Source organism: Austrofundulus limnaeus, unplaced genomic scaffold (genome assembly GCF_001266775.1).
Source record: "Austrofundulus limnaeus strain Quisiro unplaced genomic scaffold, Austrofundulus_limnaeus-1.0 Scaffold299, whole genome shotgun sequence".
NCBI lineage: Eukaryota > Metazoa > Chordata > Actinopteri > Cyprinodontiformes > Rivulidae > Austrofundulus > Austrofundulus limnaeus.
The window spans coordinates 623,806-638,586 of record NW_013952701.1 but is presented as its reverse complement, the minus strand read 5'-3'; the positions used below and the strand labels follow the sequence as shown (position 1 = coordinate 638,586).

Here is a 14,781-nt window from a genome sequence, read left to right as displayed (position 1 = left end):
GCATTCCTCAGCTCCCTCCTTGATTTTGAAATGGCAAGTCCTAATAAAGAAATAAARTTAGAGACCATTTGTGAGGGGGGTTATAATAAGTGCCGCCAGAATTAAAGAACAGAGGAACGTTCTTTAATTCATTTAAATAATCAACTAATCAACAACTAATAATCCACTATACAACTTAACATTAAGGTAATTATCAGTTCCTTATGAAGTCTAAATATGATTTCAGAAACATTAAGGTGATCAGGAAATGACTCCATACACCCTGTCATTGTTTTATTTATTTAAAAAAATGTCAGAACACAAAAGCCGTGTGTGAAAGCTTGGCTGCTTTTCATTAGCTACAGATAAGCAGCACCCAGATGTGTTTGTTTTAAGTCCTGATATGTAAAACTTTGGAACTGAAAGAGAGAACACTTTCCTTTGCCAGGACTACGAAGGCTTTTTTGCATGAAGAACGTCTTTTTTTTTTTTTTTTTTTTTTTTTTTTTGCAAATGATCCCACAAGCTGTAAGTTTTTACATCACTGTTGCTGAAGAAATACGATCTTATTTAGTTTGGTTTTAGTGTTAAACTCTAAACTAACAGTAAATGCAAATATTTAAAGTCTGGTATTCATGGAAATAAAGATGCAAATTCAAAATGCTTGATTTGCCTTAAATTAAGTCTCAATTTGCACATCGAAGCTGAAAAATACTTTGAGTTTTTTACAGTAATTTTTAATCCTTAGAAACTCTATGTCTACTGAAGTGTGTATTATTGTAATTGATTATTTATTTTATTTATTTATTTTTACCTTTACTATTTATAATTATCAAATGCCTCAAATGATCAAGTCTGCTGTGTCCGATCCCTCCCAGGTTCTCGTTTAAAGTGCAAACCTGCTTCCCTTATTATAATCACATTTTGTCCAGGAGTGTTCAGCATCTCTTTATTAGGAGATAAAATGTAAAGGCAGAGAGTTTGTCAGCTTGTTGGAAAGAAGGTGACTGCCTTACATGACCTGCAGTTCTGTGTGACATTGCTCCTGCCCAGTGGGAGGAGCCTACCTGATCCAGGTTTGTTTGCTCATCTCAACCCATATAACTGATGAGACGAGAGTCTATCTGAACCAACCCTACCTGCACCTGTTAGAGTCACTGTCCAGGTGAGTCTCAGCCTTCTTTGTGTCATTTCATTTTGTAAAGTTTTTTTTTGAAATTTTTGAACTGAAGACCAGAAACAGTTAGTTAGCACCAGCCTTGCATTTGTCATTCTACAAGTTTTAATATGCTCCTTGAATGCACTGCATAGATGGTTAAGTGAAACTATTGCAAATAAGCAGGGAGATATGCATAACTATCAAAAGATAAGTTGCATTTTGTGCATCTAAACAGACTTCATATTTGAAGTATTAATGAGGATGTTATTATTTATTATACTCGGTTTTAAATGAATGAAATATGGCCGACTTGTTTGGAGTCAATCCTGTATGTTAAGGCATCAGGTTCATTACGTAACAAACAGTAATGGTGTTGCAAACCTGCTTTATGTGCAAGCTGCCATCCGGGGGGTCAGGCCTTTGTCCTCTGCACAGGTGGTGGGGGTTAAATGACTCTGCACCCCTGCGTACCTCTCAGGTATCACAGTGAAGGGAAGATGTAAAGTTATAAATTTAAAGTCTTACATTTTCTTTTCTGACCCTTCTCGGTCATATACTGTAAAAATAAAAGGTGCAACTTTTTTTTTAAATTTAATGAAAATATAGATTTTTCTCTGCAGTGGTGCTTTATTTTTAATCACTTTTCCTTGACACCAGGCCATGTAATCTGGTGATGACAGATGGGTTCAGTTCTTCAACGATGATACTATGGCCTACAAAATATTTTGATACTAGTGCCTTTTTTCATACATGTTATACATGAAACTACCAAATTATTTCATAAAATTATTGGGAATCAATCGCTGTTTGTCACAAATAAATGATATGTATTGGAATGGTTACTATTGAATGTGATTATTTAGCTTGTGTCATTTCATTAAAGTTGTTATTTCTCCACTCTAACTAATACAAAATGTTGTTTTCTGTCGAATTCAAAATGTTTGTGGCAACATTATTAATAATATCTTCCTGGGTTTTTTTATCACATGACTACAGGATGTCTTCTCACCTGCAAAGAGCTATGGAGGACCTGATCAAGGTTTTCTACTGCTACTCAGGAAAAGAAGGCGACAAGTACAAGCTGAACAAGAAAGAGCTGAAGAATATGTTACAAGAGGAACTCAATGACTTCCTGAATGTGAGCAGCTTTTTTTTTCTCCTCAACACAAGTCTCATGATGTTTTTAAATGTGGGATCTATCAAAGCCATTTCCCCACAGATTCATGTTTATCAGTCAAAATTTATCATTTCACTTGGTTATGAGTTTATGCATTGTCCTGTTTTTGTTTTATTGTAGCTCAGTTAATAACATTATTATTGCACGTAAATGCATTTCAAACTGAGCTGATTCCAAATATATTTGAGTTCAGAAGTTCTGAATTTAGTGTTTTTAAGCCTGCTATCTGTAAGTCGGTGTTTTTCTCAGATTAATTTGACATTTAGGATTGTAACTCCTTAAATGCGTATTTTTTATAGCCTGGATGCTGCGCCTCATGTGTCCATAAAAAAAGTTTAAAGAAAAATCTTGTAAAAATTAATCATTTAACATTTCTCGTTTAGGGCACTAATGATGCCAAAGTGGTTGAGAAGATCATGCAGGACCTGGATGAAAACAGAGACGGTGAAGTGGACTTTCAGGAGTTTGTAGTTCTGGTCGCTGCGCTCACTGTTGCCTGCAATGAGTTCTTTGTGGACCTTGTTAAAAAAGAAAAAAGGGGCATTTAAAAAAAAGAAAAGGGGCATATTAAAAATGTGTGGGGAGGGTAACAACACAGACTAAAGTCAAGCTTTTAGCAGAACTGATATAGAAACAACTATAAGGTATGCATCCATGAAATTCACTTTGTAATGTTGCAAAATAAAATATTACAACTCAACTGTTTTTCCCCTTTTTTATAGAGTTGATTTAAAACTGTTCAAAATAATTTGCTCTGATTCTTAATTTACATCCTGCACGTCTATAGCGCCCCCACAGGTCATAGACAGAAATACAGTTTGAACTTGCAAGAATTTGTTTCCTCAGAATTTGTTTGTTGAAGCTGGCAGTTGATGGAAGTCTTTATCTTTTTACACAAATACTTATTTAACTGGAAGTTATTTTTAAACAATAAAAGCAATGTGTTTAATGTATTATATTGCAACCATGATACGACTAAATGTGTACTAATAAATGTTGAAGTTATGGTCAGAGAAATATTAGTCTCTATTCAACGACCAACATATATTTCACAAACCATATTTCAACTTAATAGAAAATATGTTATTTTATTATCATTATTGTATCATGTGTCAGTTTTGCATCTTCTACACAGCACACTGGCATAAACATGATCTATCAGAAAATCCATAAACCATCTGAGTGGTGCTTAAAGCATGGCTCAGTTCAGTGCTAAATTTGCAAGTAAAGTAAGTAACATTTATTTATATAGCACCTTTCATAGATATAAAATCACAAAGTGCTTCATAATAAAAGCAAGAGCAAATAAAATAAATTTAAAAGCATAGCAAAAGCATTGTATTCATACTAAAGTACAAGTAAAAACATGTAGGGGGAAAACAACTTAGCCAAAAGCCTGTTTGTAAAAGAAGTTCTTTCTTCAGATATTTTTTGTTCTTTAAATTTGAATCTGGTCTACACAGATCCTGTCCCCTGAAAACTGGGACATTTAGGTGTAGGACTTGAAGTTTTATTCAAGTACACTTCGCTGCAGCATGCAGAACGGGGCGGTGACAGACCTTTCCGTCGGTCCCATACCTTATATGGAAATGGGACTATTGCATTCCGAACATGAAGGGGGCGCTAGTGACACTATTTTCTATCGAACACTATCAACATTAACAATACAAAATTTACAGTAAGGAATTTCTTATCTTTATTTGCACCCATCCTTTTTCTCTTTTATGCAAGTTTGTTTGTTTGAAATACGCCTTATTGTTTGTACATTGTATCATTTTGTGTGTTCTTTGTTGTTTAATAAAAAAATAAAATAAAAAAAGAAAATTTAGTAAGGAAATGGCTACACAACGTGTTATGCCACGTGGTATGTCCCTTTTTCAGTTTCAAATCTTTATTAAATCTTTGTTGTTTTTGGATATTAATATTATATTACAGTAACAAACTAACCTTAGGCATTAAAGCTGTGAGGTTAACCTTAAGCATTAAACCTGTGAGGTTAACCTGAGGGTCTGTGTTTGGGGAGGTGGATAAAAGAAATTAATAAATAATGCTCTGAGTACTTCAACGTGAGTAGAAGAAACTCTCTAACTTCTTCCTTTCTTCTTCCTTTGCTCTCTTAATCCCGCGCAACCTTCATTTCCGGAATGCAATAGTCCCATTTCCATATAAACTATGGGACTGACGGAAAGGTCTGTCACCGCCCCGTTCTGCATGCTGCAGCGAAGTGTACCTCGTTTTATTTGCTCCCTAGTGGGAGGAGCCTGTGGTTTGCTCACAGGTGGCAACACATGAAACTGATGAGATGAGCGACAAACTGCAGTCACTTCTTCACACACCTGTTAGTGTCTCTGTCCAGGTGAGTTTCGACTGATGTATTTTTTTTTAAATCCATGTTGTACCTGAAATGTGTAACATTTCTTAAAATGTTCACTTATTACCTGAAACAGTGGTTTTAATTAATGTCAGCTCTGCATTCGTTCAAATGTTCTAATTGGTTTGGTTCCTTGAGCAATTAGGTAAATTAAGCAAATCTTCTGGCAGAAGTAACTTGATCATTTATTTTTCATAAATCTTCTCCATAACAATCAAATTCCTCCCTACAATAAAAGTGAAGTTTTATTTAAAAAGTGTGTGTGTATGTATGTATATATATTCATAATATTGTCCTGCTATGTTTTATTCTCAGGACTGTATAATGTGCTCTCCTCTACAAAACGCCGTAGGTGACCTGATCAAGGTTTTCCATAGCTACTCGGGAAAAGAAGGTGACAAGTATAAACTGAACAAGAAGGAGTTAAAGATTATGTTGCAGCAAGAACTTCCTGATTTCCTAAATGTAAGAACACTTTTTCCCCTCTTTCAGATGAGTGGTTACTGATCCCATTATCATGTTTAGGTCCAAATCACTGAGGCCTTAGTTTAAAACTGAGCACACCTTGTTTTGTTTACTTTTGCTGGTTTTATTCTTGTGCTAAATAAAATCTCAACACTTCTCTTTCAGGGCACCAATGATTCTTTCCTGGTTGAGAAGATCTTGTACGATCTGGATGACAACAAAGATGGTGAAGTTGACTTCCAGGAGTTCGTCACTCTAGTCTCTGCTCTGGCTGTAGCTTCTAACAAATTCTTTGAAGATTACGTTAAAGAGGAGGAGCGTGGAAACGATGAGGGTCATTAGTAATGTGGGGGTGGCTACAAAAATGAAACTCACTGCAGAATCTACAGTAAACAAGACTCTGTTCATCATTTTGCAACACAGCACTTTATATTTTGTAAAATAAAAGCAACCATTGTTATATCCCTCCAAGTTCTCATAAATAAAACTCTTTCTTGAAACTATTTGTATTAAGAAGGTGCATTTTGCACACATCTGTCCCATACTTCAGCTTCTAGCTTCCATCAGTTGAGGTCAAATTAGTTTAGTTTTAGCTGTGACCACCATCTAGTGTTCAATGAGTGAACAACCTGCTGACGTCCTGCAAATGTCTTCAATTTTCAAAATACTGTAAACGCATTGCATTTGATTCAGCTGGGATCAAAATAAACAAAAAATACAATCCTGACAGTCAACCAATGAAATGGCAATAAGATTTCAAAAGAAGCTCTAGATTTAGTGCAAAGTGTGTCCTTCATAAAAGGCATTAGGGGACAAAAATGTGCATCATTTTACCTGTGATTATTTAATTCTAACGTTTTTTTTTTCTTTACCACTTCAGTAGAAAGCAGTACTAAATATCTGAATATTAGTATCTTAGCTTCTTCATCATCAGTGGATGTTTTTAGATAGACAAGAAAGAAGAAAAGTTACAATGTAATGGGAAAAAAGTGAAAGAATTGATATGAGATATACGTCAAAACAATACATCCAACATCTGTCTGCACACCTGCAAAGAATTAAGGTTACAAAACTTAACTAAAGCATACATACAGTATATACATTTAGACAGATTAATAAACACCCACCTATATATACCTGGTGATCATTCAGAACCCTTCGGATCTGAACACCAGTCTGCGTGCAGTTGTGAGCAAGCATAAATTTACAGGATTTCTCCAACGGAATGTATAATAGTGACTGTGATTATTTAATTCCGACGGTTCTTGACCTCCAGTGACAGTATATGTGTGGAGCTGTAGTTCAACTTTTCCAAGATGTCAAACATTAAATTGGTGTTTTGCAATGATTTCCTAATTCTCAGACGTGAAGGATCTTGATTTAAAAACATCAGTCCTTTAAAACAGAGGTTTCAAACTCAGGTTCTGGAAGGCTTCTACCCTGCATGCTCTTCTTCTTCTTCTTGTGGTGTTTAATGGCGGTTGGTAATAAACTGAAGGTGTGCATTACCGCCACCTACTGGTATGGAGTGTGGTTCAAGATGATTTCACTAATATTTATATTCCACTAAAATTATTGTATTTATATTTTCAAATCTATCTATTCAAAGGGAATATAATAAATAAATAAATAAAAATAAACAATGAGAGGCAAAACCAGACATTGCCCATTTTTTTACTGACTCAGAGAGTGTGGCAAAGTTGGCATATCTTGCAGACATATTTGGTTTACTGAACAGCCTCAACCTTTCTGTCCAAGGAGGACACACGTCCATTCTGGAAGTCAGTGACAAAATCACAGCCTTTGTGAAGAAAACAGACCTGTGGAGAAGGATTCATGATGGAATAACTGACATGTTCCCCCAGCTGACAGAGTTTCTCCACACAAATAACGTCTGTGGTTACAGTAAGGGAGGTCATCATCTCACACCTCGCATCACTCAGCAAGCACTTCAGCACATACTTCTCAGATGTGAACACTGATGCCTGGAATTGGGTGTGTGATCCATTCGCACCAGGCGCAACAGCAAAAAGCCTGACAGGTAAGGCAGAAGAGCAGCTCCTGGAGTTGTCCTGTGGTCGGACATTAAAGGCCCGATTTCAGCAGGTTGACCACGCAAACTTTTGGGTTGCCCTATCACACGAGTATCCTGAACTCACTGCTGAGGCCATGCTAATATTGCTCCCTTTTCCTACCACTTACCTCTGTGAATCATCTTTTTCCACACTGACTACAATGAAAAACAAGCACAGAGCTCGTTTACTCTAGCTCGGAAGATGATCTTAGAGTGTGTTTGTCATCCATCCCTCCAAGAATAGAAAAACTGTGTGCAGAGAGACAGGCTCATCCCTCTCACTAATTCAGTGTGATTTTGACTGACTTGTCTGTGGTAAGACAGGAACCAAGTACAATATTACTTGGTATGGGTTCTGTTATTATGACTTTCAGTTTTATGTGAAAAAAAAATGTTAAATTAAAGAAGNGTTAAACAATGTTGTCTTTTTCAAAAATCGTATCATGATTCGTATATGTTTGCTCCCTAAGTGCCTTTGTAATGTGTCTGTTATGTCAAACCTTTCCTTAATGTTTCTGAACTGTCTTATCATAAATTGTCTCTCGTTTGTACTTCTGACGTACTTTTATAACATGTTCTATGGTTTCATTTTGTCCACAATAATCACATTTCCCTGTATTATGTTTTTGTATTGCAAAAAGTGTAAAATTAAGTCCTGTATGTCCAAATCTCAACCTTGTTATCACTCTTTCTTCTTTTCTGCTCCTTTTTCCAGCTCTCGTTTCTCCTACCACCCTTTGGATCTTATAAAACCACCTCCCTTTGTTCTCTCTCTCCCATCTCTTCTACCATTCTTTCTTCAGTCTTTCTTTAATTATACTTTTTGCTTCAGATTTACTTGTCTTAATTGTAATGTTAATCTCACTTTGAACTGCTTTCTTTGCCGTTTTATCTGCGTTTTCATTTCCTCTTACCCCTATATGTGCTGGTACCCAGAGAAAACCAACAGTTAACCCCATCCTTTGTATTCTGAATAATGTATGATTAATTTCTAGTAAAATGTCTGGCCTGCTGTCTGAGTGATTGTTTTTTAAACTCATTAAAACTGAACTTGAGTCTGAACAGATTATGGCATTTGTTTTACTTCTTCTACCCACTGTATGGCTAATAATACTGCAATCATTTCTCCTGTATAAACTGATAAATTGTCAGTGATTCTTTTACCTACTTTTATTAGAAATTCTGGAACTATAAATGCAACTCCTATTTTCTCTGTTGATTTTGAAGCATCTGTGTATATTTGAATGTACTGATAACTGTTTATATAATCCTGCACTGTATGTGAGTTGAAAATGTATGATGTGTCTCTTTTCTTTTCCATTAATGTCAAATCAACTGTAGCTTCTGATAGAATCCAGGGTGGTATTACTGACAGCGGTAACATTGGACTTAATGTTAGATTTTGCATTTGATATTTCTCTGTTTCCTCTTAAATCACCCACCCAAAACTACCTGTCTGTCTTTTTTTTTCCCAGCATGCACTTAAAATGTCTAGTGTTGGATGATCCGGATTATTGCTTTTTAAGTTTAGTTTATCATCATTTGGGTTCTTCTCAGGTCTAAAGGAAATTCTCCCATTTCGACTTCTAATGCTTCTTCTTCTTCTTCTTCTTGTCGGTTTTATGGCGGTTGGCAACAAACTGTTAGCATTACCGCCACTCACTGGTATGGAGTGTGGTTCGTGATGTTTTAAATATATATATATATATATTCTACCACAACTTCTTCTAAACATACACTCACACATTCACACATAAAAACACATACATCCTTGTGCACAGCTTTATATATCATGCCTTCACTCACAAACATACTTACTATACTAAAATTCTATGAAATAATTTAGTTTTCTTTAGAAATTGAATAATTCTTTGTATATGTTTACTTCCTAAATTCTTCCTCAATATATCCAATAAATTAACCTTCTCCTTAATACTTTCAAACTCTCTCTCTTCATATATCTTCTCTCTTTTTCATATTTATGACATTCTACTATAACATGTTCTATGGTTTCATATTTGTCACAGTAATCACATTTTCCAGTTTTATGTTTTTGAATTTTAAAAAGTGTATAATTAAGTCCTGTATGTCCAAATCTTAATCTTCTTATCACTCTTTCCTCCTTTCTGTTTCTTCTTTCTCCTACATTCTTCTGAATTTTATAAAACATCTTCCTGTTTTATCTTCATCCCATCTTTTTTGCCATACTTTCATCAGTTTCTCTTTAACAATACTCTTTCCTTCAGATTTACTTATTTTAACTGGAAAACTAATAGTATTTTTGATTGCCCTCTTTGCCATTTTATCTGCCCTCTCGTTTCCTTCTACCCCAGTATGCGCTGGAACCCACACAAATATAACTATTAAACCCATGTTTTGTATTCTGAGTAATATATGAAATATTTCTAATAAAATGTCCATCCTACTATCTGTTTCATTATATTTTAAACTTAATAATGCAGAGCTTGAATCTGAACATATTATTGTTTTTAATGGTTTTATGTCTTCTACCCATTGTAAAGCTAATAATATTGCCAACATTTCTCCTGTGTATACTGATAATCCATCTGTAATTCGTTTTCCTATTTTTATATTGAATTCTGGTACTTCAAAGGATATTCCTATTTTCACAGTTATTTTTGATGCATCAGTATAAATTTGAACATATTGATAATAATTATCTAAATATAAGTGCACTGAATTACTATCTACAACATTTGATTTGTCTTGTTTCTTTTCCATTATTGACATATCTTCTCTTGCTGACTTCTAATGCTGATGTTGGTGTGGTCTTAAATGCTCATACGCTGCATGTTTACCTTGTTTCTCTGCTTTAACACAGCTGATTCAGTGATTCAATTACCTCTTCGAGTATTGTAGAAGCCTGTTAATCATCCAGTCATGCAAACCAGGTGTGTTTGAGCAGGGAAACAAGAAAACCTGCTGGATAGGAGTCCACATGGATCGGACTTGGACAGCTGAGCTTAAAACATAAAAACATAAAAGAATAAAATAATAATAAAATATTTGTTGAATTTACTTGAGTGGTTCCACTCAGTTGAGTAAATCTAACAATTTACACAAATAACACAAAATCTTGTTCTATTTGTGCAACTCATTTGAGTGGAACCCCATGGCATAACTTGGTAAATTCAACAAATCATTTTTGAGAATTTAAGTTCATAATTTGAGTAACTGACTGTATAAAATACTCAGTATTTATTTTAAATTGTCATCAATGCATGTCGCCATATGATGAGATTTATGCTCTCACTCTGCTCTGCAGCTGCTGGGTGTTTGTTTAGTGTAAAGTTAAAACAACTGAATATAATTTTGGTTGAAAGATAGAAATAAGTGCATACTGAAAAATAGCTCAACAAATATCAAAATCAAGTTCTAACATTTATTTAATCATGCTACTGCAGACATGGTTATTCCTGAAGGAAATTATATTTATAGGGAAAAATATGTCAAGATTATTTTTTAATACAGTCACAGTCCTGTATTTTACATTAACGATTAAAAAATATCTAAATTAATATCTAACTTGTAATGATTTTAAGTTTTATAACATGAAACCTAAAATATTGTTCTGTTTTCCCAGAACTCCGATTAGAAAAATAAACAAGCACTGTTTATAAATGCAAATATCAATTATCTTTTACCTGCTTCTTCTTTTCAGGATCACAGGTGTCCATATCCAGCAGTCACTGTGTGTGGGGGTGTGGGACACCCTGGACCGGTCACAAGTCCATCACATGGCTCTTACTTTAACTGAAATTAACTTTATTTATTTGCCATATGTGTCAAAAGCAGAACAAATATGAAAACAGATTCATTTACATTGAATAAAATACAATAAAACAGCTAAACTATTTTACCTGGTTTATACAATTAATATAAATGTTGTTGGTTAGGATGACACATTCCATAGGTCTGAAGGATTTGTTACACTGACCAACCAGCAGATGGAAACAAAGACTTCCAGGTGATCAAGCTGCCTAAACAAGAGAAAATGTTTCAAACTAGTCATTTCTTTTACCTGTTTTTTTTTCTTAAACTGAAAACTGTTTTCCTACATTTTGATGAGTTTGTAAATTATGTCAATTTCATATCAGTTTTACACCTTTTTATATTGCAGAAATGTGTTTGTTCAACCAAAACAAACTGAGGCAATCTTCAAATGGCTGCTGTTTCACCTGGATACAAAAGTATAATTAGAAATAACGCAAACTGTCACCACGAATGACTGAACACAGAGTTAACTTTAATTTAATTTGTAGTTTTTCTGTAATCTTGTATTTTGTTAACAGTACTGAGGAATGCAACTCATTATTAAATTTCACAGAAAATTAGAACCATCGTGTCCTGGTTTCAGATGTTTTTATTCACTTGTTTATCATGATAATTTTTTTTTCTGTTTTGCTTGGTAATCTGTTGAAATCCTGATCGTGTATTTTGTAAAAAAAGATTTGCTTTCAGATGTCGAGTCATTTGACCAACAGCTTCATATGGATTGCAGAACTCTGTTTTGTTTTGTTTGTTTACTTATTGCTGTTGTTCAGCAAAACGTTCTAAAGTTCGCTTCCTGTTTGTTTCACATATCAATTTAGTGCGCGGACGAGATGTGTGCAGCATGCTAATGATTTACTGATGTGTTTACAAGTCCGCTTTGTAGGATACACACTATTTTATTAGTAATCATTAATAGGAAATTCAATATCCTGAGTTCATGTTTGGAGGGACAGTCGAGAGAAAGTACACGTGTGTAAATGTGTTTACTCAGCCATCATAAAGTCATATTTAAGGGACTGTATAATTGTGCGTGTGGCTTGAAATGATGATGTAAATATGAAGCGCACACATAGACACCAACTCTGTAAAAGCCACTCAGTTGTGGAGTTTGCAGGTTTACTTTAACTCCAGTGATCAGATGAATGAATAAAACTTTATCAGTATTTTATAAACATTATAATCACTGACAAAAAAATCTACTCTTCCATATACACTTTAATATTTTAGATACGCCATCCCACAAAACGTCTGGTAAATAAAAATAAAGCATTATTTAAGAGAATGCATATCGCTCACCACCTTTCATGCAGGAAACCATAAAACTGTATTAAAATGAATAAATGACAGAGTTGTGGTTGTTTTGATGAAACAATAAGAATCCCATTATGTGCAATCTCATACAATTGTGACATCTTGTAAGACCTAACATGTGTTGTGAATAACTGTCAGCTACTGCTGCTGCTGCGCCAAATATTAGCTCAGATCTGTAAAATTCTCTTATTGGCTGAAGTCACTTATAGGTGCATTAAAGTCATGTAAAGGAGCAGAACTGATCCCGTTACCCATTAACAGACAGACTGGGTCATCTTGTCTTACCTTGTTGCTTTTGTTTGAAGTCAAACCTTCTTCTGTGTTTTTTTTTTTTTTTTTTACTGCTTCAGACTTTTTTTGTGATAAAATAGTTTCCAACTAAAAGCAGGTTTGTGAGCTTTGGGAAATAAATAACCTCACAAAAATCCAAACTTTGTTCATCAAACTGTTTGAAAGAAAAAACTCTCAGGTGATCACAGTCATTCTAGTAACTGTAAAAATCTGCAACATTTATCTTTTTGTGTGTCTAAAAACATTTAATGCATGGAGTATTCATGTAACATGTTATTTTACTGTTCAAGGAACTGGTGTTATTTGCTTTGCCGCACTGTTTTTTGCCCTTTTTTTTTCTTTTTCTTCTTGTTTGTTTGAGGAGAATCGTAAAAAAAATCCAGCTAATTAAATATTTGACCTGATATCTGCATTAGTCACTTCTGATCTACAAAACATCATTTCTAAGAATCACGGACAAAGCAAAAAAACTTGAACCTTTTCACACAAACTGCGATTAAGATGAAAAATTGGCAGGCGTGAATCATTTTTCGTTAAACAAAAAGGTAGAAACTCTGACGCCCCGAGACCCTGCTCCGCGTTATCAGACCATACTTAAACTTTACTGCTCCGAGTGAAAGAGAGTTATCGGAGCATCCCTGCTGTTTGCATAGTTTCTCCAGTGAAAGATGGACTTGAACAAGCACCGATAGCGCTTCGGGTCAATGTTTACCTCTCACCTTTTTCTTATCGGGGTGGAAGTTTGCCCTCCACCCAGAAAGAAAGCCCCTCTTTGGTTAAACCCCTCCCACCCCCCTGCATGTTCAACTGTTGAGCAACAGGCTGATTACGACTCAAAGTAAAACTCCTGAGAGTTAAACATGTAAATGATATTTACTTCTGCAGGTGGAGAGCAATCTACAGAGCAGTGCCTAGAAACCTGAACAATAACCTTTTTCTTTAGGTTAACTATTATTTGACAAAATGCTTCTTATATATCTTATAAACTCACTCTGGGAACACCTCCCTTTTTTGTTTCCCAATCTAAAGGTCCTGTCACACTATGATGTTTTAGACTTATGCCATCTTATGACAACTTTGTCCAACACTAAAGGTGTCTAAGTTGAGGATGGAATTTAAAAAATATATATCTACTGTCAGGAAGTCTTTTTTGGACCTATGCAAATTGTAATGCTAACAATTATTTTGGATATATAGCTGAGAAGAGTAAACAAAATTTTCATATATCAGCATAAGTTGTCTAAAACGTTATAGTGTGACAGGGCCTTGAGTATTTCACCTTAAATCTAGTGCAAGGGTGCCCAAACATTTTCCCTGAGAGGGCCAAAATTAAAATCAATCTGAGGGTGGTGGGCCAAATGCAATAACACAAGAAATGCAAATGCTTCAAGTTGTATTTTTTTATGATTACGCTAGCAGCCAGTGCGGTTGCCCACATTTTCTTGTTTGTTTGTTTTTCTCAGCCCATGGACATGGAGAAAATTCAACCTATGCTCGGGCAGCAAAAGCTCATGGGACTTTTCATAATTAAAAATTTGAGTATATGTGGTCTTATAAGGTGTGTAAATCTAGAAATGGACTTAAATCTAGTTGGACCAATATTTGAAAAGGCAAAGTGCAAATATAGTATTTCTACATAAGACAGGAGATTACAATCTAGTAACCAGGATAACTGATACTTGATACTGGCTGTCAGGTCCTTGTACGACCGGTGTCAGAGTCTGGTCCTCATTGCCGGCAGTAAGTTGGGCTCATTCCCGGTGAGAGTTGGACTCCGCCAAGGCTGCCCTTTGTCACCGATTCTGTTCATTACTTTCATGGACAGAATTTCTAGGCACAGCCAAGGTGTTGAGGGGATCCTTTTTGGTGGCCTTAGGATCGCATCTCTGCTTTTTGCGGATGATGTGGTCCTGTTGGCTTCATCGGAACGAGATCTGCAGCTTTCACTGGAGCGGTTCGCGGCCGAGTGCGAAGCGGCCGGGATGAAGCTCAGTGCCTCCAAATCCGAGGCCATGGTCTTGAGCCGGAAAAGGGTAGAGTGCCTTCTCCGGGTCAGGGGGGTCGCCCTGTCTCAAGTGGAGAAGTTTAAATATCTGGGGATCTTGTTCATGAATGGGGGAAGAAGGGAGCGGGAGATCGACAGGCGGACTGGCGCAGTG

At 35.5% G+C, this 14,781-nt stretch overlaps 2 protein-coding genes across 3 annotated transcripts; both read left to right on the top strand.

The window, feature by feature from the left end:
- The first annotated feature begins 1,047 nt into the window (after positions 1–1,047).
- Positions 1,048–2,998, top strand: s100a1 (S100 calcium binding protein A1). Its single transcript, XM_014021622.1, has 3 exons — positions 1,048–1,144; positions 2,135–2,276; positions 2,699–2,998. Exons 2-3 carry the CDS (start codon positions 2,136–2,138, stop codon positions 2,861–2,863), a joined length of 306 nt encoding a protein of 101 aa, XP_013877076.1. The 5' UTR covers positions 1,048–1,144; position 2,135; the 3' UTR covers positions 2,864–2,998.
- Positions 2,999–4,563: 1,565 nt separating this feature from the next.
- On the top strand, positions 4,564–5,654 carry LOC106526899 (protein S100-A1). 2 transcript variants are annotated; one of them, XM_014021620.1, is made up of 3 exons: positions 4,564–4,671; positions 5,002–5,151; positions 5,317–5,654. In XM_014021620.1, the coding sequence occupies exons 1-3, from the start codon at positions 4,618–4,620 to the stop codon at positions 5,491–5,493; spliced, it is 381 nt and encodes a 126-aa protein (XP_013877074.1). In that variant the 5' UTR covers positions 4,564–4,617; the 3' UTR covers positions 5,494–5,654. The 2 variants fall into 2 exon arrangements, with proteins under 2 accessions (XP_013877074.1, XP_013877075.1); XM_014021621.1 differs by lacking the exon at positions 4,564–4,671 and adding an exon at positions 4,724–4,831.
- Positions 5,655–14,781: the final 9,127 nt, after the last annotated feature.

Excerpts from the sequence above, each read along its gene's own strand:
- s100a1 (XM_014021622.1), top strand. The coding sequence starts at position 2,136 with ATGTCTTCTCACCTGCAAAGAGCTATGGAGGACCTGATCAAGGTTTTC. Across the intron at positions 2,277-2,698 it reads AACTCAATGACTTCCTGAAT|GGCACTAATGATGCCAAAGT; the intron begins GTGAGCAGCTTT and ends TTTCTCGTTTAG.
- LOC106526899 (XM_014021620.1), top strand. The coding sequence starts at position 4,618 with ATGAGCGACAAACTGCAGTCACTTCTTCACACACCTGTTAGTGTCTCT. Across the intron at positions 4,672-5,001 it reads CTGTTAGTGTCTCTGTCCAG|GACTGTATAATGTGCTCTCC; the intron begins GTGAGTTTCGAC and ends TTTTATTCTCAG. Across the intron at positions 5,152-5,316 it reads AACTTCCTGATTTCCTAAAT|GGCACCAATGATTCTTTCCT; the intron begins GTAAGAACACTT and ends CTTCTCTTTCAG.